Genomic DNA, 22914 nt, shown 5'->3' with positions numbered 1-22914 from the left:
TTCAAAATTAAATAAGGGAAGGACTTCCCTGGTGGCCCAGGGGTTAAGAATCCACCTGCCAGTGTGGGGCACATGGGTTCAATCCCTGGTCTGGGAAAACCCCACAAGCTTTGGGGCTATGTGACTACTGAAGCCTGCATGCCTAGAGCACGTGCTCTGCAACCACAGAAGCCATCGCAATAAGAAACCTGTGCAACACAGTGAAGAGTTGCCTGTGCTCACCACAACTAGAAGAAGCCTGCAGGCAGCAACAAAGACCCAGCACACCCCAAAAATAAATAAATAAAAGTTATTTTTTAAAAGTCAAATAAGGGAAGGTAGAGAGCTGTCAAATAGCTACCCTGTTACATGGACTTTACAACTGTCAGTTAATGATAACTCTATAAGGCAGTAGATGAAGATATGGGTTTAAGGACTGACTTCAAGTCCATGCTCTTAGTGCTATAAGACAGTCTCCCAGGATACAAAAACAGACCTTGACTGCACTGAAATACTGAAGTTTCTTAAAGAATTAAAAGTAACTATAGGCTGTAAAGAGGTAAGTTGTGTTACCGAAAAGTTTTCAGGAAATTTATTATGTGCTTTTTTGAACTTAAAAAATATAAATCATCCGTTAATTTTATTGTGTCACTTGAAGGAGATCAGCCTTGGGATTTCTTTGGAAGGAATGATGCTAAAGCTGAAACTCCAGTCCTTTGGCCACCTCATGTGAAGAGTTGACTCATTGGAAAAGACTCTGATGCTGGGAGGGATTGGGGGCAAGAGGAGAAGGGGACGACAGAGGATGAGATGGCTGGATGGCATCACTGACCCAATGGACGTGAGTCTGAGTGAACTCCGGGAGTTCGTGATTCACAGGGAGGCCCGGCATGCTACGATTCATGGGGTTCGCAAAGAGTCGGACATGACTGAGCGACTGATCTGATCTGATCTGATGGCCATAACTATACAAATATATGAATTATTCAGTACATCTTATTGAAATGAAATTGTTAATTTAAAATCAGTACTAATTAGTATCTTTAGAAAGTCTAAAGCTATTTCTTTACAAAAACAGAACATAGTACAGTGATGTGGTTACTAGTGATAGCCAGGGTTGGCTGAGGGGGCCAGTTTTGGATCCCCCACTCTAAGTATTATCTCCTTTTCCCCCACATTTTTTGTCATTTACAACAACATTCTGCGTCTTCTGCAGACAGAGTTAAGACATGAACTCTGTCCTCCATTCCAATCTGACCCTTGTCTCCTTTCCATTACACGATTGAAGTACTTCCATTTCATCCCTTTTCCCCTAAAGACATTTACTTACCTTTAGCTTTTACTATAGGTTTAATATAGGTTCAGGTCTCAATAATCTACAACAACTGATTTTCCTATTTTTCAAATAGAAAGATGACATTTCCATACCTCTTCTTTCTTTGCAAAGATGAGTGTTGAAAGTACAACCTGAACACCAACAGCCCACATCAATAGTGCTGCATACTACGAGAAAAGAGACACAGAGATGAGAACTACGCTCCTAATATATTTTCTAGATACTACAGTGATGGAAAATGCACATCATATGAAATATGAAGTCTTAAAATATACATGGGTATTACTGAAGTTTCCTGTTTCGTATACATGAGTGAAATCCTTACATCAAAAGGCAAAAAAAATCAATGAACATTTGGCTAAGAGTAAGATAGAAAGAAGTGATAATATTTCATGAGAACTCTAACAGACTACTTGGTCTAATGGAGTTGATGATGATACCCTCTTCATTCAGATCTAAAATTCATAGAGGGGGATTTAAATATCTTGACTTTCACTTAACACCATTCCGCTAACACTAGAGAACTCACTAAATTGTGGCCAGACATAAACTATTCCATCATGCACAAAGCAACGACAGCATTAACAACAACAACAAAATAATGAGAAAGTAACAAAGGCAACGATGATAGTAGAGTCTATATGCATATCTGGACTATTGCTTTGAGAACTAAAACTACTTCAAGGCCAAATAAAATGATTTTTGCACTATTTGACTATTTTCTTGTTTTAAAACTTACGGCCACTGCCATCTCCTTCACAATAGCAGCACAGTGTTACATATTATCTAGAATTCAAAATAATTTCTAAAGTAACTTGTCTGAATATTTTACTAAATAAAATACAAGAATTATTTAGTATTATTAGTTTTACATATTTTAAACATTGAATACTTTAAAACAGTCCATTAACATTGCTTACTCGACATACATTGTGTTTCCCATTTTCAGGGATAAAAATAGGTTTTTGTCTTTAGTACTGTTCAGAAGTTTAGGTTTTTAATACTTATATTTGGCAAAACTAATACAATTATGTAAAGTTTAAAAATAAAATAAAATTAAAAAAATAAATAAGCACAATACCTCACTTAATCTTCATTATCAAGAAATAGTGGCGAAGACAGGTAGAAACAGAGAAAATGTGCAAAACAATTTTTTTTTTTTAAGTTACTGGATTTCTTTTCAATGGCAAGCTGGCTGAGGTCTACTGGACTCTCCCGGGTTTCTGATTCAATGGCAGTATGAAATGTTACATTTGCCTAAGCTATTATTCAACTCTGTAGAGAGTTAATTTACAGAACTCTGATAGTATCAATAATACAAAAGTCCCATCATGATGCAAATGATTACTATTCATGAAAATACAAATGAATACAGTTTATAGAGAATATAAATCTCCACAAGTCTAATTCTCATTTAAACCAGTTGTTACTTCTTACTGGTGGTTCCCCTATTAATTAATTAATTATTTAAATAAAGTCTTTGACACATGTTCATTTTCATACAGGTTATTCATGATTTTATCCTTGAAAATTATTATCTTTTAACCTCAGTCTACAGAAATAAGATTAAAACTTTCCTACAAGCCATTTCCATCCCAGTTTCCATATTCAAAATCAGAAGTCCCATGAGAAAACTATGCTAAAGGCCCTAGAATAAAAGAAAGATACAATCTGAGAGTTGAAGGTGTGCCTTTGAGGAGAATAAGAAGAAAGAGCGAGGTCTTTTTTTCCAGGTATTGCCAGGATAAGGTGGCAAGACCCCAGAGGGAAATGAAGGTGTGGTTTCCAAATTTGCCTAAAATGCTTCTGCCCTGGGTAATATTCAGATAACAACAAGTAGCAATTACTAACAATAGGCAGCAACTAATTCCTCTGCCAAAATCACTGCAGATGGTGACTGCAGCCATGAAATCAAAAGACGCTTACTCCTTGGAAGGAAAGTTATGACCAACCTAGATAGCATATTCAAAAGCAGAGACATCACTTTGCCAACAAAGGTCTGTCTAGTCAAGGCTATGGTTTTTCCTGTGGTCATGTATGGATGTGAGAGTTGGACTGTGAAGAAAGCTGAGCGCCAAAGAATTGATGCTTTTGAACTGTGGTGTTGGAGAAGACACTTGAGAGTCCCTTGGACTGCAAGGAGATCCAACCAGTCCATTCTGAAGGAGATCAGCCCTGGGATTTCTTTGGAAGGAATGATGCTAAAGCTGAAACTCCAGTACTTTGGCCACCTCATGTGAAGAGTTGACTCATTGAAAAAGACCCTGATGCTGGGAGGGATTGGGGGCAGGAGGAGGAGAGGAGGACAGAGGATGAGATGGCTGGATGGCATCACTGACTCGATGGACGTGAGTCTGAGTGAACTCCGGGAGATGGTGATGGACAGGGAGGCCTGGTGTGCTGCGATTCATGGGGTCGCAAAGAGTCGGACATGACTGAGCAACAGAACTGAACTGAATTCCTCTGCCAGGCATGACTCCTGTAATTGCTGTGTCATTGGCAGGGTTGAATGTCTTGGGTCTCAGGGGAGGTAAACTGCAGGAAAGGAACTGAGGTAACTGTTCCTTACCAGTCCTTCACAAAAGAATTTTACCAATATGCCTGTACTGGTATATACTGGATGAAGAGCAACCCTGGTTTGCTGCTCTAGGCCATTCAAACAGCAAATGCATAGTCCTGAAGGAACCACATCAGCTGGGAAAGGGAGTGCTTTCATGGTAACTGGTGTAGACTGATAACAAAATCCAGAGTGATTACCAGGACTTTCCATGCTACATAAGAGTTAGGTATTCTTGGCAAGAGGCACAGTTGGCTACATTTGAATTTCCTATCTGCATCACAGGAAAGCGCCTGTGAATTAAAACTGATTTGAGGACTTCCTGGTGGTCCAATGGCTAAGACTCTGAGTTCCCAATGCAGGGGTCCTGGGTTTGATCCCTGGTCAGGGAACTAGATCCCACATGAAACAACTGAAGAGCCCACAGGCTGCAACTGAGACCTGATGCAGTCAAATAGTTGCGAAGTCACGTCTGACTCTTTTGTGACCCCATGGGCTGTAGCCCACCAGGCTCCTCTGTCCATAGGATTCCCCAGGGCAAGAATACTGCAGTGGGTTGCCATTTCCTTCTCCAATTTGATTTAAAGAAAATGTTAAAAGCTGTATTTCATCTGAAGATATTAAGAAGAGGTGAAAAGAACATACCGAAGAACTATACAAAAAAGATCTTAATGTCCCAGATAACCACAATGGTGTGATCATTCACATAAAGCCAGACATCTTGGAGTACGTAGTCAAGTGGGCCTTAGGAAGCATCACTATGAACAAAGCTGGAGGTGATGGAGGTGATGGAATTCCAGCTGAGCTATTTCAAATCCTAAAAGATGATGCTGTTAAAAGTGCTGCACTCAATATGCCAGCAAATATGGAAAACTCAGCAGTGGCCACATGACTGGAATTGGTCAGTTTTCATTCCAATCCCAAAAAAGGCAATGCCAAAGAATGTTCAAACTACTGCACAGTGGCACTCATTTCACATGCTAGCAAAGTAATGCTCAAAATTCTCCAAACCAGGCTTCAAGAGTACGTGAACCGAAAACTTCCAGATGTTCAAGCTGGATTTAGAAAAGACAGAGGAAACAGAGATCAAATTGCCAACATCCTCTGCATCATAGAAAAAAACAAGAAATTTTAGGAAAAACATCTACTTCTGATTCATTGATTACTCTAAAGTCCTTGACTGTGTGGATCACAAAAAACTCTGTGAAAATTCTTAAAGAGATAGGAATACCAGACCACCTTACCTGCCTCCTGAGAAATCAGTATGCAGGTCAGGAAGCAACAGTTAGAACTGGACATGGAACAGACTGGTTCCAAATTGGGAAAGAGCACATTAAGGCTGTATATTGTCACCCTGTTTATTTAACTTCTATGCAGAGTGCATCATGCAAAATCCTGGACTGGATGAAGCACAAGCTGGAATCAAGATTGCGGGGAGAAATATCAATCACCTCAGATATGTAGATGGGCACCACCCTTATGGCAGAAAGCGAAGTGTAACTGAAGAGCTCCTTGATGAAGGTGAAATAAAAGAGTGAAAAGGCTGGTTGAAAACTCAACACTCAGAAAACTAAGATCATGGCATCTGGTCCCATCACTTAATGTCAAATAGATGGGGAAACAATGGAAACAGTGACAGACTATTTTTTGGGGCTCCAGAATCACTGAACGTGGTGACTGCAGCCATGAAATTAAAAGACGCTTGCCCCTTGGAAGAAAAGTTATGACTAACCTAGACAGCATATTAAAAAGCAGAGACATTACTTTGCCAACAAAGGTCCATCTAGTCAAAGCTATGATTTTTCCAGTAGTCATGTATGAATGTGGAAATTGGACTATAATGAAGGCTGAGTGCCAAAGAATTGATGCTTTTGAGCTGTGGTGTTGTAGAAGACTCTTGAGAGTCCCTTGGATTGCAAGATCAAACCAGTTAATCAAATCGGTCTTGAATATTCTTTGGAAGGGATGATGCTGAAGCTGAAAAGTCCAATACTTTAGTCACCCGATGAGAAGAGAGCCTACTCATTAGAAAAGACCCTGATGCTGGGAAAGATTGAGGGCAGGAGGAGAAGGGGACGACAGAGGATGAGATGGTTGAATGGCATCACTGACTCAATGGACGTGAGTTTGAGCAAGCTCTGGGAGCTGGTGAAGGACAGGGAAGCCTGGTGTGCTGCAGTGCCTGGGGTCGAGAAGAGTTAGACTCGACCGAGTTACTGAACAACAACATAGTTCGCCTGAATCTGTGGATTGGCATGTGATCCACACCATTCTCCTGAATGGTAAATGGCTCAACTTCAGATTTGTCTTCCTTATTATGAGTTATCTTTTCATGTATGTGCCTGGGGAGAGAGTGTGTGCTAACCAGATACCAGAGTCTGGCCCCCTCAGCAGTTATGTTTCTCTTTGTTAAATTATATATTGTGATCTCAACTATAAGTTAGCATCCCACATGGTACACCCACAGGGAGAAAATGTGCCAACTACAGGCCATTGTTTCCTTTTTCCTCCTAAGCTTCAATGTTCATTGACTTTAACACATTTTATTCTGATTTTAGTCTTCATGTTTAAGTTTAGTTAGCTGTAGTTCACCTTAGACAATGGATACATATTGACCCTGTGTTGAAAATTAATATCAATGTGTTAAGTGTTGAGGTCCAGATTTGGTCCACTGAAAACTCAGCAACAAAATTCTGTCTAAGCAAAGATTCTTGGGAGGGGGCACTTCATTGCCATGCTTCCAAGAGCCCATTATACTGCAGTGTTCCAGTGACATAAATCATTTTTGCTCACTTGTGTAATTTGAACACTCAAAATCAAAGCTACAAATTCAGACAATTGAAATGAAATACGTACCAGAATTAGGAGCCACCTGATCTCATTGTGAATTCCCAAATAACCCAGGAGACAAAGAAGAAGAATAGCAGATCCAGTTCCAATCAAAATTCGAAAAATATACACTGTCAAGTGATTATTTTCATCTGTGGAAACCACGAAATAGCTATTATTAAGTGATATGTGTTTTCTATTTAATAATAAATGCAGCAACCCAAGGTTTCCCTAAGAAGCTGTTGCCAAATCACTAGGATTCTCTTTCTCTTTCTCTTTTTAATCTCATTCTAGCACCTCTTACTTATTCTTAAGGACTTTTCTTCCTTTAATGACATGATAGAGAATTTCTTCAATCTCGGAAGATCTCTTTAAATTAACCTTGTCTTTAATGTCTTCTATGAAAGAAGACAACTTTTTCTTGAGTGAATTCTTCTATGTATAACATATGTCCAAACATTTATGTATTTATTCATTCATTCATCAAAAATAGTACCTAACATATGTGGGCTTCCTTAGTGGCGCAGTGATAAAGAATCTGCCTGCCAATGCAGGAGATGTGGGTTCGATCCCTGGATCGGGAAGTTCCCCTGGATAAGAAAATGGCAACTCACTGCAGTATTCTTGCCTGGGAAATCCTATGGACAGAAAGAGGCTGGCGGGCTACAGTCCATGGGGTCACAAAAAAGTTGGATATGACTTAGCAACTAACCAACACCCTAACATATGGGTTAAGTTTCCCTTGTATGAGACCCTGAGTTTATTGCTAATATGGCCCGATTAAAAGTATATTTTATTCTCCCCCCATCTAGACTGAGCTCTCTGAGCTAGAGACTATATATATATATATATATATATATAAAAATATATATATATATTTATATTTATATAGTCAACAGACTAATTGTTAAATGCTTAGTGCTATGGCACAGATGTGAAAGAAAAGTGAAAGTGAAGTTGCTCAGTCGTGTCCGACTCTTTGCGACCCCATGGATTGTAGCCCTCCAGGCTCCTCTGTCCATGAGATTCTCCAGGTAAGAATACTGGAGTGGGTAGTGCCTAACAAATACTTTTTAAAAGGGAGAATGAATACATTAAATATGCCCTAGGTTTTATGGGAGAAGACTAGAGACAGTGGGCAGTGGTGTGCTGGAACAAGATTGTTCTGGCACATAAAGCCAAGGCTTAAATTCTCACAAAATCTGTAAGCTAACTCAGTCCACATTGGCACCTTAAAACTGGCCATCCTGGGATTCTTTACACCACAGAAATCAGCACATAAAAAATAAACAAACAAACAATACTCCATCGCAGAATACTTACTGGCACAGCACTGAGTAGAAAAGCGGCTAATCTAGTAGGAGGAGGAGGTGAAGGTAGGCAAGATTACTGGAGAAGGTAACACTTGAGTTTAGGCTCTGAATTATAATTGGAAATCTCTACGTTGGAATGGTGGAAGCATTCTAAGGCACAGAACGGTGCAATGTGTATAGGAAACTTAGCCTTGCTGGCAGTTAACTGTTTCAGGGAGGTGAGACTGGGAAGGTTTGCAGGGGTGAAATTATGTGTTGTTTTCGAGTCTTCCTCATGGAATTAAGCTCCCTGAGGACATGCCCTTTATCTTTCTTGTACACTACTCTATCCTTAGCTCATGGGATAGTGCCTAATGATACATACATATATCCATTCTGTATGTATGTATATATACATATCCTTCTTTATCCATTCATGCATTCATGTTCAGTTGTTTCCACATAGGGAATATTATATTTCTAACCATGTGATAGGATATGGTAACTGAGTCATTTTTTTTTTTTTTTTGGCTGTGTTGGGTCTTTGCCACTCTGCTCAAGCTTTCTCTAACTGTGGAGAGCGGGGACCACTCCCTGCTGCAGCTTGCGGGCCTCTCCCTGTGATGACTTCCCTTGTTGCATAGCGCAGGATTGAGGCGTGGGCTTCAGCAGTTGCAACTCCCTGACTCTAGGACCCATGGGCTCGGTAGCTGTGGTTCCGAGGTCTAGAGTACAGGCTCAGTAGTTGTGGTAAATGAGATTAGTTCCCCTGCAGTATGTGGGATCTTCCCATATTTTGATCCCCGTACTTTGATTCCCATACTTTGATCAGGGTCAAACCCGGGTCTCCTGCATTGGAAGGCAGATTCTTATCTACTGCGCCATAAGGGAAGTTCGGTTACTGAGTTTTAAAAGAGATTATTTAACTTTGGCAGTGAAACTATATTGATCTCCATTATCTTTTAACATTTATAAATCTGTAAAAGTCTAGAGTTAGCAGAACCGCAATCCTCTATTTCTCTCATCTCTCTTGCCCAGAGTTTCTAGCTTTTTCTCTCAAAATTCTCTCTCCTTTATGATCTTGGATTTAAGACTTATTATTTAATAAGCCGTTTATAGAACCAACTGACAAAGACTTTCTGAGGAAAAGTTGAATAGTACTTTATGAATGGTAGGGAAACACTGCCACCTGCTGACTAAGTCAGGTACTCAGTTGCTTAACACTGAATGCCTTTTTTGATTTAGAGCCAGTCCAGGTTCGATGCAGGATACTGGATGCTTGGGGCTAGTGCACTGGGACGACCCAGAGGGATGGTATGGGGAGGGAGGAGGGAGGAGGGTTCAGGGTAGGGAACACATGTATACCTGTGGCGGATTCATTTTTATATTTGGCAAAACGAATACAATTATATAAAGTTTAAAAATAAAATAAAATTAAAAAAAAAAAATAGATACATACCCAAAGCTGTGAAAAAATTATTTCCATCTAATAAAAGCCATGTACCAAATCCCATGAGTAAAAGTCCCAGAACCTACAAAAAATAGCCAATACTTATTTTTTAACTAACTGCTAATAAAAATGTACATCTTCTTTACTAATTATGAAGAAACTTACCAAGAAAGCTCCATTAACGAGATTAAGACAGTATTTAAAAATCAACTTTTTGTTTTTCCTTAACATTTTTTTCTCCGCATATACTGATGATTCTGAAAAGATAAGCACAACTTTTACTATAAACACCACAGTAATAACTTGAAATAATTCTGCTTACTCATATCTTTTATTTGCATATTTTTTCCTCACACCAGCAGTCAGTATAACATTCCTCTTTGTTCTCCCGAATATAACAAAATATTGAAGGGTGTCTTGAAACTGTGTCTGTCTTTATCTGCATTTTTTGTCCAGGCAGTTGAGATCAAAGGGCATTTGTGTAACATGTCAAGAGTTGCCATACTGAATTTCCTGCAGTTTTCAGAAAGTAAATATTTTGTTTCCAGTCATAACACACCTTGTTCTCCTTGCCAGAAATCTTTCCTTTCCATCTGACTGCATTCCTCTTTCCCAGAATAATGTTATCTCAGAAGCCTTTCCCTAATCTCAGTTTGTTGCCTATTTTCATCTTTTCTCCCTTCCCATGTAGACTTAAGGGCCTTTACTCAGAGAGAATAGATCTTGTATATAATAAACCCAAGTCTAACATATAGTGGGAACCATGTGTTACAGATTTGTTGAATCAATCAACAGGTGAATTATATTATTTAACTAGTTTACAATTTACGTTGTTATACAGTACAGTGAAAAGAACTAACTTAGGGTGGTTTAAAAAAACTGTTTTCCAGATACCCTATTTTCCTAAAATATTTATGGAAAAGTCAACACTTATCCTACTGATTTTGAGTGCTTGGTTTATTAGAGACGTAGGTTGTACCTTTTCTTGGGTATATTCCTGGGTTTTATTTTTTCTTTCACTTTTTCAATTCTAGGTAGCTCATATTTTAAAAAGTACTGTGGTTTACAATGTTTCAACACATGCAGTGGATAATTGACACAGTGACACTGTGAAAGTGAAACAGCAATATAAGCCCCTGTGCCCCTATCCTTTGAAGGAAAAGGCTTTTGCTTTAGTCTCCCAGGCCTCCACTGAGTCTCAAAAGACTGACTCAAGAGGTAATGATTAGGAAATGTGACAATGTAGAAACAAAGAATAGCTGTTGGGCTAGGGAACTGGTAACAATTTAGACTAGAAATCGACCACACAGCAGAACCACTGAACTCATAGTTCCCTGAAAGATACAGATAAAGGCCTGACACATTCCTAAGTTATTTTTATAAGAAACAGACCCCCACCAGATGAAAACTGCTGACCATAAGAACACAGACCCTAGAGTGGTTGAAACCCAAGGATTGATGATGCTTAAGACTTCACCTTGATGCCAACCAATCCAAGAATTGTGTATGAGCTGATCATATACCCCCGAAACCGCTTCCCTCACACTGCCTTTAAACCCTTCCCTGAAAGCCACCTGGGAGCTTGGATCTTTTGAGCATGTGCAGCCTGTTCTCCTTGCTTGATGCCCTGCAATAAACATTGTGCTTTCCTCTAGCACAACCCAGTGTCAGTGGATTGGCTTTACTGCATGTGAGCGAATGGACCCCAGTTTGACTCAGTAACAAAAGCAGGTTTAGTGAGACTAATTTGAAGCTGTCTGTCCCTAGTTAGGAAGAAACCAATCCATTTGTTGAACTGAAAGATGCCTTAGAAAGAGGAAACTAAGAGACGTGCAGGACAGCACCCACGCACTTTCCTCTTTACTTCATTCTAAGGCCATATTCTTCCTAAAAACCCCCAAGGTATTTCTCCCAGCTTCAGGAGCGTCTCCAGGCTTTCTCTTCCATCCTCTGCCTCGAACTCTGCTGCTGCTGTTTGGTTTCTCCACTTTCTGTCCTCGAGTCTTATTCGTGGATTCCTCCAGTGCCTGGACTTTCTGGATGGGACACTCAGTGGGAAAGACTGCCCTATTTTTTTTTTTTATTTCCAAGATGCTTTAGATCTACATTTTAGCTTCAGTTTTACTTACATGAGAAAGCTGTGATCCTTTTCTTAACAAGAAAGTGAAAAAGTTGCTGTCGCCTCTGACTCTTTGCGACCCCATCGACTTAGTCTGTGGAATTCTCCAAGCTGGACTACTGGAGTGGGTAGCCTTTCCCTTCTCCAGGGGATCTTCCCAACCCAGGGATCAAAACCCAGGTCTCCCACATTGCAGGTGGATTCTTTACCAGCTGAGCCACAAGGGAAGCACAAGAGTACTGGAGTGGGTAGCCTATCCCTTCCCCAGTGGATCTTCCAGACTCAGGAATCGAACCGGAGTCTCCTGCATTGCAGGCGGATTCTTTACCAACTGAGCTATGAGGGAAGCTACTTAAGCCCTAATTCCTGGCTTCTGTTTCTCTACAAATGAGAAAGAGAAAACTAATAAGTGAGAACTCTCTACAGGGACTCTGGTGTGGAATGTTGAAGAGGCTTGACTGTTGATTTGATAGTAGTTAGCAGGTTAGAGTCAAGGTTAAAATGTTTTATGAAAGGACCCAAATACAAAAATAAACTGAAGTATATTCTCTCTCAGTCCAAGATATGTAATTGGTTCTCTACTGGGAAATCATCCTAGAAATGTGGGGTTTTGCTCCAGCCTGTTAAAATATATGGCTCCCAGTGGAAACAGTGGTTGACTTTATTTTTCTGGGCTTCAAACTCACTGTAGGTGGCGATTGCAGCACTGAAATTAAAAGACGCTTACTCCTTGGACGGGAAGTTATGACCAACCTAGACAGCATATTAAAAAGCAGAGACATTACTTTGCTAACAAAGGTCCATCTAGTCAAGGCTATGGTTTTTCCAGTTGTCATGTATGGATGTGAGAGTTGGACTATAAAGAAAGCTGAGTGCCAAAGAATTGATGCTCTTGAACTGTGGTGTTGGAGAAGACTCTTGAGATCCCTTGGACTGCAAGGAAATCCAACCAGTCCATCCTAAAGGAGATCAGTCCTGGGTGTTCATTGGAAGGACTGGTGTTGAGGCTGAAACTCCAATACTTTGGCCACCTGATGCAAAGAGCTGACTCATTGGAAAAGACCCTGATGCTGGGAAAGATTGAGGGCAGGAGGAAAAGGGGACGACAGAGGATGAGATGGTTGGATGACATCATCGACTAGATGAACATGGGTTTGGGTGGACTCTGGGAGTTGGTGACGGACAGGGAGGCCTAGCATGCTGCGGTTCACGGGGTCGCAAAGAGTCGGACACGACTGAGTGACTGAACTGAACTGAATTGAAATTTACTCAAGGTGCAATCCTCTACAGTCAGCAGGAAGAGGATGAGTAAACTTAGGTGAGCATCTTTTAAACATGTAAGGTGGAAGTTGCATACTTCTCTTCTGCTTATCTTCCTTTGGCACACAGCAGTTAGTCACATGGCAATTCTCAGCTGGAAGTGGAGGTACCTATATGCCCATGATGAAGGAAAGAAGTGAATTAGGGTGGGAAAAGCCAAACAAAATGCCAAACAGGAAATTGTGATATGAAAGATAATCAGAGAGAGAAAAAGATGGCTTTGACATATTTCAGTGTGCTTTACTATGATTAAAAAAAGAATCAAAGATGATCAGAAAGATTTTTTACAATGGGAAAATAAAAGAATAATGATAATCACTGGAATTGTTTGAAAAAATTCATAAATTCTATTAATTTAATATTTAAAAATTCAGGTTGAATTGATAAAAGAAAACCTTGTGGTTAAGCACTGGAAATTTAGGGCAGGCATGTGGAGAGCATAGACAATATAGAATTGGGGGTCGTCCATAGAGAGCTGATATCTTGAGAATAAATGAAGGAGATGAGGGACTAACTATAGATTACAATAAGCAGAGGTTTGATTACAGAAAATGACATAATTAGGAATTTGGATTTTATATTTTTATGTATGTATTTACTTATTTAATTTTATTTTTTGGCCACACCTGTATAGCATGTGGGATCTTATTTCCTCAACCAGGAATCAAACCCATGCTCCATACATTGAAAGTATACAGTTTCAACCACTGGACAGCCAGGGAAATCCCTAGATTTTTAAAAAATCAGACTTTATGAAATGAGGAAACAATCATTTCCAAAATACTGTTACATGAGACAGATGTCAAAGAGGGACAGAATTCTGAACTCTCAAAGTCAGCTGACTTGGTTAAGCAGGATGGTCACGGTAACTTCAAAACAGTAGAGCTTTAGTCCATTTAGACCATTTTCTATTAATTGTTTATGTTTCACCACCTATGTCAGTCAAACTATTTTTTTCCCCTTCCCTTCTATGAAGACCTACAAGACCTTTTAGAACTAACAGCCAAAAAGATGTCCTTTTCATTATAGGGGACTGGAATGCAAAAGCAGGAAGTCAAGAAACACCTGGAGTAACAGGCAAATTTGGCCTTGGAATACAGAATGAAGCAGGGCAAAGACTAATAGAGTTTTGCCAAGAAAATGCACTGGTCATAACAAACACCCTCTTCCAACAACACAAGAGAAGACTCTACACGTGGACATCACCAGATGGTCAACACCGAAATCAGATTGATTATATTCTTTGCAACCAAAGATGGAGAAGCTCTATACAGTCAGCAAAAACAAGACCAGGAGCCGACTGTGGCTCAGATCATGAGCTCTTTATTGCCAAATTCAGACTTGAATTGAAGAAAGTAGGGAAAACCACTAGACCATTCAGGTATGACCTAAATCAAATCCCTTATGATTATACAGTGGAAGTGAGAAACAGATTTAAGGGCCTAGATCTGAGAGACAGAGTGCCTGATGAACTATGGAATGAGGTTTGTGACATTGTACAGGAGACAGGGATCAAGACCATCCCCATGGAAAAGAAATGCAAAAAAGCAAAATGGCTGTCTGGGGAGGCCTTACAAATAGCTGTGAAAAGAAGAGAAGCGAAAAGCAAAGGAGAAAAGGAAAGATATAAGCATCTGAATGCAGAGTTCCAAAGAATAGCAAGAATAGATAAGAAAGCCTTCCTCAGCGATCAATGCAAAGAAATAGAGGAAAACAACAGAATAGGAAAGACTAGAGATCTCTTCAAGAAAATCAGAGATACCAAGGGAACATTTCATGCAAAGATGGGCTCGATAAAGGACAGACATGGTATGGACCTAACAGAAGCAAAAGATATTAAGAAGAGATGGCAAGAATACACAGAAGAACTGTACAAAAAAGATCTTCATGACCCAGATAATCACGATGGTGTGATCACTCACCTAGAGCCAGGTATCCTGGAATGTGAAGCTAAGTGGGCCTTAGAAAGCATCACTATGAACAAAGCTAGTGGAGGTGATGGAATTCCAGTTGAGCTCTTTCAAATCCTGAAAGATGATGCTGTGAAAGTGCTGCACTCAATATGCCAGCAAATTTGGAAAACTCAGCAGTGGCCACAGGACTGGAAAAGGTCAGTTTTCATTCCAATACCAAAGAAAGGGAATGCCAAAGAATGCTCAAACTACCACACAATTGCACTCATCTCACACGCTGGTAAAGTAATGTTCAAAATTCTCCAAGCCAGGTTTAAGCACTATGTGAACCGTGAACTTCCAGATGTTCAAGCTGGTTTTAGAAAAGACAGAGCAACCAGAGATCAAATTTCCAACATCCGCTAGATCATGGAAAAAGCAAGAGAGTTCCAGAAAAACATCTATTTCTGCTTTATTGACTATGCCAAAGCCTTTGACTGTGTGGATCACCATAAATTGTGGGAAATTCTGAAAGAGATAGGAATACCAGACCACCTGATCTGCCTCTTGAGAAATTTGTATGCAGGTCAGGAAGCAACAGTTAGAACTGGACATGGAACAACAGACTGGTTCCAAATAGGAAAAGGAGTTCGTCAAGGCTGTATATTGTCACCCTGCTTATTTAACTTATATGCAGAGTACATCATGAGAAATGCTGGGCTGGAAGAAGCACAAGCTGGAATCAAGATTGCCGGGAGAAATATCAATAACCTCAGATATGCAGATGACACCACCCTTATGGCAGAAAGTGAAGAGGAACTAAAAAGCCTCTTGATGAAAGTGAAAGTGGAGAGTGAAAAAGTTGGCTTAAAGCTCAACATTCAGAAAACGAAGATCATGGCATCTGGTCCCATCACTTCATGGGAAATAGATGGGGAAACAGTGGAAACAGTGTCAGACTTTATTTTGGAGGGGCTCCAAAATCACTGCAGCTGGTGATTGCAGCCATGAAATTAAAAGACGCTTACTCCTTGGAAGGAAAGTTATGACCAACCTAGATAGCATATTCAAAAGCAGAGACATTACTTTGCCAACAAAGGTTCGTCTATTCAAGGCTATGGTTTTTCCTGTGGTCATGTATGGATGTGAGAGTTGCACTGTGAAGAAGGCTGAGCACCGAAGAATTGATGCCTTTGAACTGTGGTGTTGGAGAAGACTCTTGAGATCCCTTGGACTGCAAGGAGATCCAACCAGTCCATTCTGAAGGAGATCAGCCCTGGGATTTCTTTGGAAGGAATGATGCTAAAGCTGAAACTCCAGTACTTTGGCCACCTCATTGGAAAAGACTCTGATGCTGGGAGGGATTGGGGGCAGGAGGAGAAGGGGACGACAGAGGATGAGATGGCTGGATGGCATCACTGACTCGTTGGACGTGAGTCTGGGTGAACTCCGGGAGTTGGTGATGGACAGGGAGGCCTGGCGTGCTGCGATTCATGGGGTCGCAAAGAGTTGGACACAACTGAGCGACTGAACTGAACTGATGCTGAAGTAAAAAGCTTGTTGAATAACTGGACTCTGAAAGTTCTCTCTCTTTAAAGAGAATAGACAGAAAAGAATGTGGTTGGGAATGATGGTAAATCACAAAACTGGATCAGAAATTTTTAAAAATTCCCCCTTTTTAGACAGTGAGTCAATCTGATCGGTTGCAGAGTTATACTATTGACTGATGAAGGTTTGAAAGTTCTCTTTGCAGAAGAATTTTTTTTTGTTCAATTCTACATTAGAAAATAAAATATTGGTTTGGGGATGTGATAAAAATTTAGATATTTTTTCTTTTGGTAGTTGATTCTCAATAATAAATGAACCACTTCTGAAAGTAATCACAAAATTTGGAAAGCTTTTGTTCACAGAGGTTTGACAGTATAGAGAGGAAGATGAGTAATTACTTAGACCAGCCTGTTCTTTGTTTTCTTCATTTTAGGGAAAAAAATTATGTAGGTACCACGTGAAGATACAGAAACAATTGTGGTAAGATCGTGAATCCTGTTGATATTTGAAAAGTGAGAAGAGATTATGGCATTTGATAGTTATTTTTTTCTTTGTTTCCAGAATGGACAAAAGCCCATGATCACACTAAGTTATTATCATTTAGATTTGTTTGCTTTTACAGTTGAGACTAAGCCCCACCCCCTGCCTGTCCCATCCATCACTTGAGACTTCACTTCCATTGTGTGCACGTTTGTTAGAGAACAGAGTGTTAGGCTACAGTATTTGTTTAACCTCCCTAAGAACTGTTCAAGGTATCTCTCCTGAAAGCTGCTAATTTATGGTCTAGCAGACTTACATTATATGCAGATAGTAATTAACTGTGAATAAAAGAATGAGAAGTGTGAGGCGAAATAGCAAACTGAATGCTTCACGAATAGCAACCCAGAACTGTCTCCTGACCCTGCACCTTGTAGGGAGGCAGGCAGTTTTTTGCTCTTGGGTTTTAAAAGCTGGAACTGAATCGTGCCATATTTCCCATTGCTGCTGAAACCACCCATAGAAGACACGCTGCTTATGTGCAATGTCATGTATCTTAATGCCAGTCCTTTGCTTTACATGACATAAATAAGTTGGTGGTTTTGTTTTAGTGTGGTAGAGATTTTTTTTGTTGTTTTTTAGTTTTGCTTTTACAGATGGTAAAGAGTCTGCCTGCAGTGTGGGAGGCTGGAGTTTGATTCCTATGTCTTGAAGATCCCCTGCAGAGGGAAATGGCAACATTCTCCAGTATTCTTGCCTGGGAAAACCCCATGGACAGAGGAGCCTCGCAAGCTACAGTCAATGGGGTCTCTAAGAGCAGGACACAACTGAGTGACTTCACTTTATTTTAGTCCAGTTGGGCTGCTATAACAAAATACCAAAGACTAAGTACTCAACAGAAATTTATTTCTCACAACTGTGGAATCTGGAAATCTGAGATAAAGGTGCAAAGTTTCAGGCTTCTTTTATCCTCATATGGCATAGGGAGCTCTGTGGGATTGCTTCTGTAAGATCACTAATCCCATTCATGAGGGCCCCACCCTCATCAACTAATCACCACCTCTTAAAAGTCCCATCTTCCAACACCACCACATTGCGTGTAAAGATTTCAACATGTGAGTTTTGAGGGGACACAAACATTCAGACCACAGCAAACAGTTCAAGTTAAAGAGAACACATCAAACACAACAAACCAGGTGTCTTAGCGACAAGCAAGGAAGCCCTAAGCCATGTTTGCACAGAATGGTAAGAGATGGTTATGTGCTGATCTTTTCAGTTATAAGCCTCACATACTAAAAAGGTTGTCAGTGAAAATGATTTGCTTACACAAAGGTACACAAGTTAGTGCAGTTCCTATGTAAATATTTGTAATGTGGTAGACATATTTTATTTTGCTATAGACAAAGAATTTGTTTTTAACTTAAATAAAGTCCTGGTATGGTATTTCTTCAGTTTATTTCCTGATGCGTTAATAAATGGTCCAACAGCAGAGATTTTTTTTTAATAGTACAAATGCTATAGGGAAGGACAATTTACAGTAAATCACCTATTCATGTGTCATTTTTCATTAGTTAAATGATACTCTAATAATTGTTTTTAAGTTCCTTCTAAGTGCCAGAAGATGGGAACACACACACAAATGAATAAATAAATAATCTGTGGCCAACTTTCAATTGTGTGTTGTGGGTTCAGAGTCTGGGAATAAATGGAATTGGGAAGTTTCAGAAAGGAGATGAATTTGAGGTAATCCTTGAAGAATAATTAAGAGAGCTCCAGTCAGACAAAAGGGGCTTCCCCAGTGGCTCAGTGGGAAAGAATCTGGTTGCAACATAGGAGACATATGAGATGCAGGTTCAATCCCTGGGTCAGGAAGATCCCCTGGAAAAGGGAATGGCAACCCACTCCAGTATTCTTCTTCCCTGGAGAATCCCAGGGACAGAGGAGCCTGGCAGGCTCAGTCCATAGGATTGCAATAGAGTTGGACAAGACTTAACTGACTAAACAACAACAACTTCCTAACTAACTACATATCACTTATTGCTGGGAAAATCCCAAGGACAGAGGAACCTGGCAGGCTACAGTCCATAGAGTCACAAAGAGTCATACACCACTGAGCACAAAGACACATAGATAAAAACAGGTTAGAAGAGGAAGTTTTCAATACAGATGGAACACTGTTCCCAGGCTTTGGAGTGAAGTGCATGAGGGCTTGAGTAGAGTGGCAAGAGATGACAGATGAGGCTGGAGAAGTAGACCCAGTAAAGATTGTGAGGGATCATGAGTGCTTTGCTAACAATTTGCAAACAGTCATAGGCTATAAATCAATTCAACTTGAAACTACTGTTTAACTATGCAGCATTTAGCAAAAATCTATTTAATTGTACTCTTTCTAGAAATTATACCCTAAGTGGATTATGTTATTTTTTTTCATAACCCTTTAACCTGAGTAGGTTTGTGTGTGTGTGTGTGTGTGGTTTGTTTGTTTTCAATAAGTAACTTGAAAGTATGAGCTGTAGAAACGTGCACCACAAATTAATCTTCAGCAGAACTTCCAGGATTCTTCTTTTTTGCTATGAATTTGTTTGACAAGGTAAGCATTAATAAGGAAAGAAATTCAAACAACATCTTCAAATTAGTTGTTTAAAGTCAGTTTTAGAAATTAATTGATTACTAATGGCTTTTATATTCTTTAGGAAAAGCATGAATAGTTTCACAATTACAAATAAAATTTTAAGTTTAATGTGAATTGCACCAAAATATGTTAGATCAAACATTTTAAAGGGGAACACATGTATACCTGTGGTGGATTCATTTTGATATTTGGCAAAACTAATACAATTATGTAAAGTTTAAAAATAAAATTAAAAAAAATAAATTAATTAAAAAAATAAAAATAAAACCGAAGTTTCTAAAATAAATAAATAAATAAAGAATTTGAAAGTTTGTAAATCAGCAACAAAACTAAACTAAAAAAAGGAAAACTGTTACTTGAGTATGGTCTTTAATAATAAAAATATCCAAAATTCAATTCAAAAACCAGGAGTAGTTTATTTTGAAAATCATTTTCTTTCTTGAATGAAGAGATAATGTGTTTTTTTAATATCAAAAGTCTACTGATTTCTCACTCTGTATTATTAATTCTTAAGTTGACACAATGAATTTTATTATTCAATTGTTACCAGGAAACATGGTCTATTTTCTTTCAAAGGCTCAATGACATTGTTTGCTTTTAGCTTAATGTATATCAGATAGCTTCTACAATTACGCTTAACTACTTCCTCTTGGAATATAATGCTTCATTTTCAAACTTTCAAAAAAATGAAAATCAGTTGTATACAATATATTTTCTTCACCAATAATAGGAACTTTATGATAAATTTTTAAGTTAAAATTAAATGTTATGATATAAACTTAAAATTCATATTTCATATTAAAACAATGTGTGTCACGCTCAATGTTTTACAGTAAAACATATTCCAGAATATAATTTCTTAATTTCTCACCCCACACATCCATTCACTTAAATAATTTTGATAGTCATTGCTGATTGATTTTTTTCTATTTTAAAAGAAACTTGGTGTCATGCAAGGCAAACAATTTATTGGTTTTTCTTCTATACTTTCAGGCCTCATAAATCACTATTCAGGAGTAAGTTTTTGTAGAGTGCACAATATATACACAAGCAACTCAACATTCTCTAGAGTCACATAATAAAAACAGATAGGTAAGAGACAATTTAAAAGTCAGGCTACCCCTAATTGGGTAGCTATAACAAAGTGTCGTTTCTTTATTAATTCTTTCCAAAATTAATTAAATATTAAAATCTACCTGGAATAAAATGCAAGTTCCTCACCGAGCTCCTGAGATGAAGCGTTCGTTCTAGTTTGGAATAGAGATAGTTTGTCCTGCTGGGGCACCTGTAAAGCCCTTCTTCCTTGGGATTGGCGGTTGCCGTGGTTACTCTTTGTTTGGAGGGCGGGCACTGTTTTCCAACCTTGCTGGAGGATTCAGCCGCTGCTGGGTGAGCGAGCACCCCTCAAGACCCGGGTTGATGGAGCGGGAGGTACAGCAAAACTGCGGGAGCGCAAGTGGAGCCGGGCCCCTCTCCGCCAAGGCCAGGCTTGAGTGCGAAGGGGGGTCCCGCGCCCAGGGAGTGCTGAGCCAGTCTGTAGAGCGAGACGCTCTGTAGAGCAAGAGGCTTTTAGTTTTGAAAACTTTTGGTAGTTCACACAGAACTTGAAGAACTAAAATTGAAGGGTGGGGTTCCTTAAAATTTCTCATTTTGGGCAGCTTTATGTGCGGGCTCAGTCGTGTCCGGCTCTCTGCGACCCCATGGACTCTAACCCTCCAAGGCTCCTCTGTCCTTCTCTGCCTGGGATTTCCCAGGCAAGAAGATTGGAGTGGGTTGCCATTTCCTCCTCTAAGGGATCTTCCTGACCCAGAGATCGAACCCGCATCTCTTCTCTCCTGCATTGGCAGGCGGGTTATTTACCAGCTGAGCCACGAAGACTCCCCACTTAAGCCACTAAGACACCCCACTAAGCTCGCTTGGCACCGTTAGCCACCTCCAATTGATTATTATCAACTTGAAGTAGTTTACCTAGCCTCTTTGCAGTGGGATCGATCCAAGGCTGCTGTATCCAGTTCTGTAACCACCGGCTAGAGGTGACCATTGAGAGCTTAAATGCAGCAAGCCTAAATTGAAATGTGCTGTAAACGTAAAATACACGTCAGATTTTGAAGAATTATTAATGTACAAAACAAAGTGTAAACTTTTTAGCTGGCTATATAATGAATGCTTTTCTGTTGACTATGTTGAAATAATATTTTGGATAATGGATTGAATTAATATATATTATAAAAAATTCAACTGTTTCTCTTTATATTTTAAAAAAATTGCCACTAGCAAATTTAAATCAAATATGTTGCTCAAATATGTAATTGGACAGGACTGATTTAAAGAGCCAGTAGATGAGCTGAGGTGGACATATGGAAATGTCTCTTTCCTTTACCCTATTTTTCTGCCTTTCTTTCTACATCAAGTTTTGTGTATCTCTGAATTCTGCTTTATAGCCATTTTTAAAATCTAATTTTCCACCTAGAAAAGGTTTTTCTCCCTATATTCATTCAAAGCTTTTGAATTGAATTTTAAGTAAGTTAGATTGTGGGGTAGCATTTTGCACTGGTTCTGGCTTTGTTTTGGATGGAGGTGGTTATGAGTAAAATTGGAAAATAAAAGCTGATTAGTACAGCATTGTTCAAACTTTTTTTTTTACTTAGACTCACATTAAAACAAAAATTTGCATCGCATTTCATATGGATTCTTTACCACCCAGCCAAGGGAAAGTGAAGGTGAAAGTCACTCAGTCCTGTTAGACTCTTTGTGACCCCATGGACTATACAGTCCATGAAATTCTCCAGGCCAGAGAACTGGAGTGGGTAGCCATTCCCTTCTCCAGGGGATACATGTACATGCATACATGTACCTGCACTTACAATTGAAGCAGAATTTTTTTAACAATTTTTACTTTTAGTATATATAGTACACTTATAGTTTCTTTTCTGACCTACCCTAACTTTTCCTATGCTGTCCCATCATTTAATCTAGATGACCAAAAACTGCTAAATTAATTTCTTAATCCATGAATGGATTACCATCTGCAATTTGAAGTCTGCTGGTTGTTCGGAAAAATTGCTGGGCAGATAATGAGCTTGCCTGAGTTTGGATACCTTTGGATTGTGGGAAAAGCACTGACTTTGGATTCAAAATCTCTGAATTAGGATCCTACTCCCATTACTTTTTAGCATGATGCTATGGGGAATTAACTAACCTCTTCAGACCTTAGGTTTCTCATCTATACAATGACTGTAATGACCTTTAATCTGTGAAGTTACTCCAGAGATTATCAGTCACACAAGTGTCCACTAGTGCCTGGCTTGTCACAGGTACTTAATATACGTGGAAGCTAATGATGGTACTTAACAGTGATGATATGAAGATATTCTGCAATGTACTGCTTGACCTATATCCATTACAAGCCTAAAGATTTAAATGAAATGAGTGTTGAACTTATACATCATATATTATTCATTATTTCATTGTTGTGGCTATCTG

General features: G+C 39.3%; 2 protein-coding genes across 12 annotated transcripts in view; one reads left to right on the top strand and one right to left on the bottom strand.

Annotated features, from left to right (window-relative positions):
• The window catches only part of TSPAN19 (tetraspanin 19), a 29193-nt gene extending 8494 nt beyond the window's left edge, over nt 1-20699 (bottom strand). Inside the window, exons 1-5 of one of the 7 annotated variants that reach the window (XM_055586494.1) lie at nt 20628-20699; nt 9609-9700; nt 9453-9525; nt 6729-6853; nt 1408-1482 (exon numbers count right to left, since the gene is read on the bottom strand). In XM_055586494.1, the coding sequence (XP_055442469.1) occupies nt 1408-1482; nt 6729-6853; nt 9453-9525; nt 9609-9674 (339 nt within the window). In that variant the 5' untranslated portion in view covers nt 9675-9700; nt 20628-20699. Of the gene's footprint in view, nt 1-1407; nt 1483-6728; nt 6854-9452; nt 9526-9608; nt 9701-10002; nt 10256-10874; nt 10897-10920; nt 11158-11572; nt 11808-20627 lie in introns of those variants that run through there. The other 6 variants (XM_055586504.1, XM_055586513.1, XM_055586476.1 and 3 more) reach the window with 6 other exon arrangements.
• Nucleotides 20700-20702: 3 nt separating this feature from the next.
• Nucleotides 20703-22914, top strand: part of LRRIQ1 (leucine rich repeats and IQ motif containing 1) — a 141469-nt gene continuing 139257 nt past the window's right edge. For 2 of the 5 annotated variants that reach the window (XM_055586451.1, XM_055586425.1), the window contains exon 1: nt 20705-20820. The gene's annotated coding sequence lies outside the window, so the exon portion shown is untranslated. Of the gene's footprint in view, nt 20863-20911; nt 21057-22914 lie in introns of those variants that run through there. The other 3 variants (XM_055586460.1, XM_055586432.1, XM_055586442.1) reach the window with 3 other exon arrangements.

Source organism: Bubalus kerabau, chromosome 1, assembly GCF_029407905.1.
Source record: "Bubalus kerabau isolate K-KA32 ecotype Philippines breed swamp buffalo chromosome 1, PCC_UOA_SB_1v2, whole genome shotgun sequence".
In the NCBI taxonomy this organism is placed as follows: Eukaryota; Metazoa; Chordata; class Mammalia; order Artiodactyla; family Bovidae; genus Bubalus; species Bubalus kerabau.
This window is presented reverse-complemented; position numbering and strand designations above follow the sequence as displayed.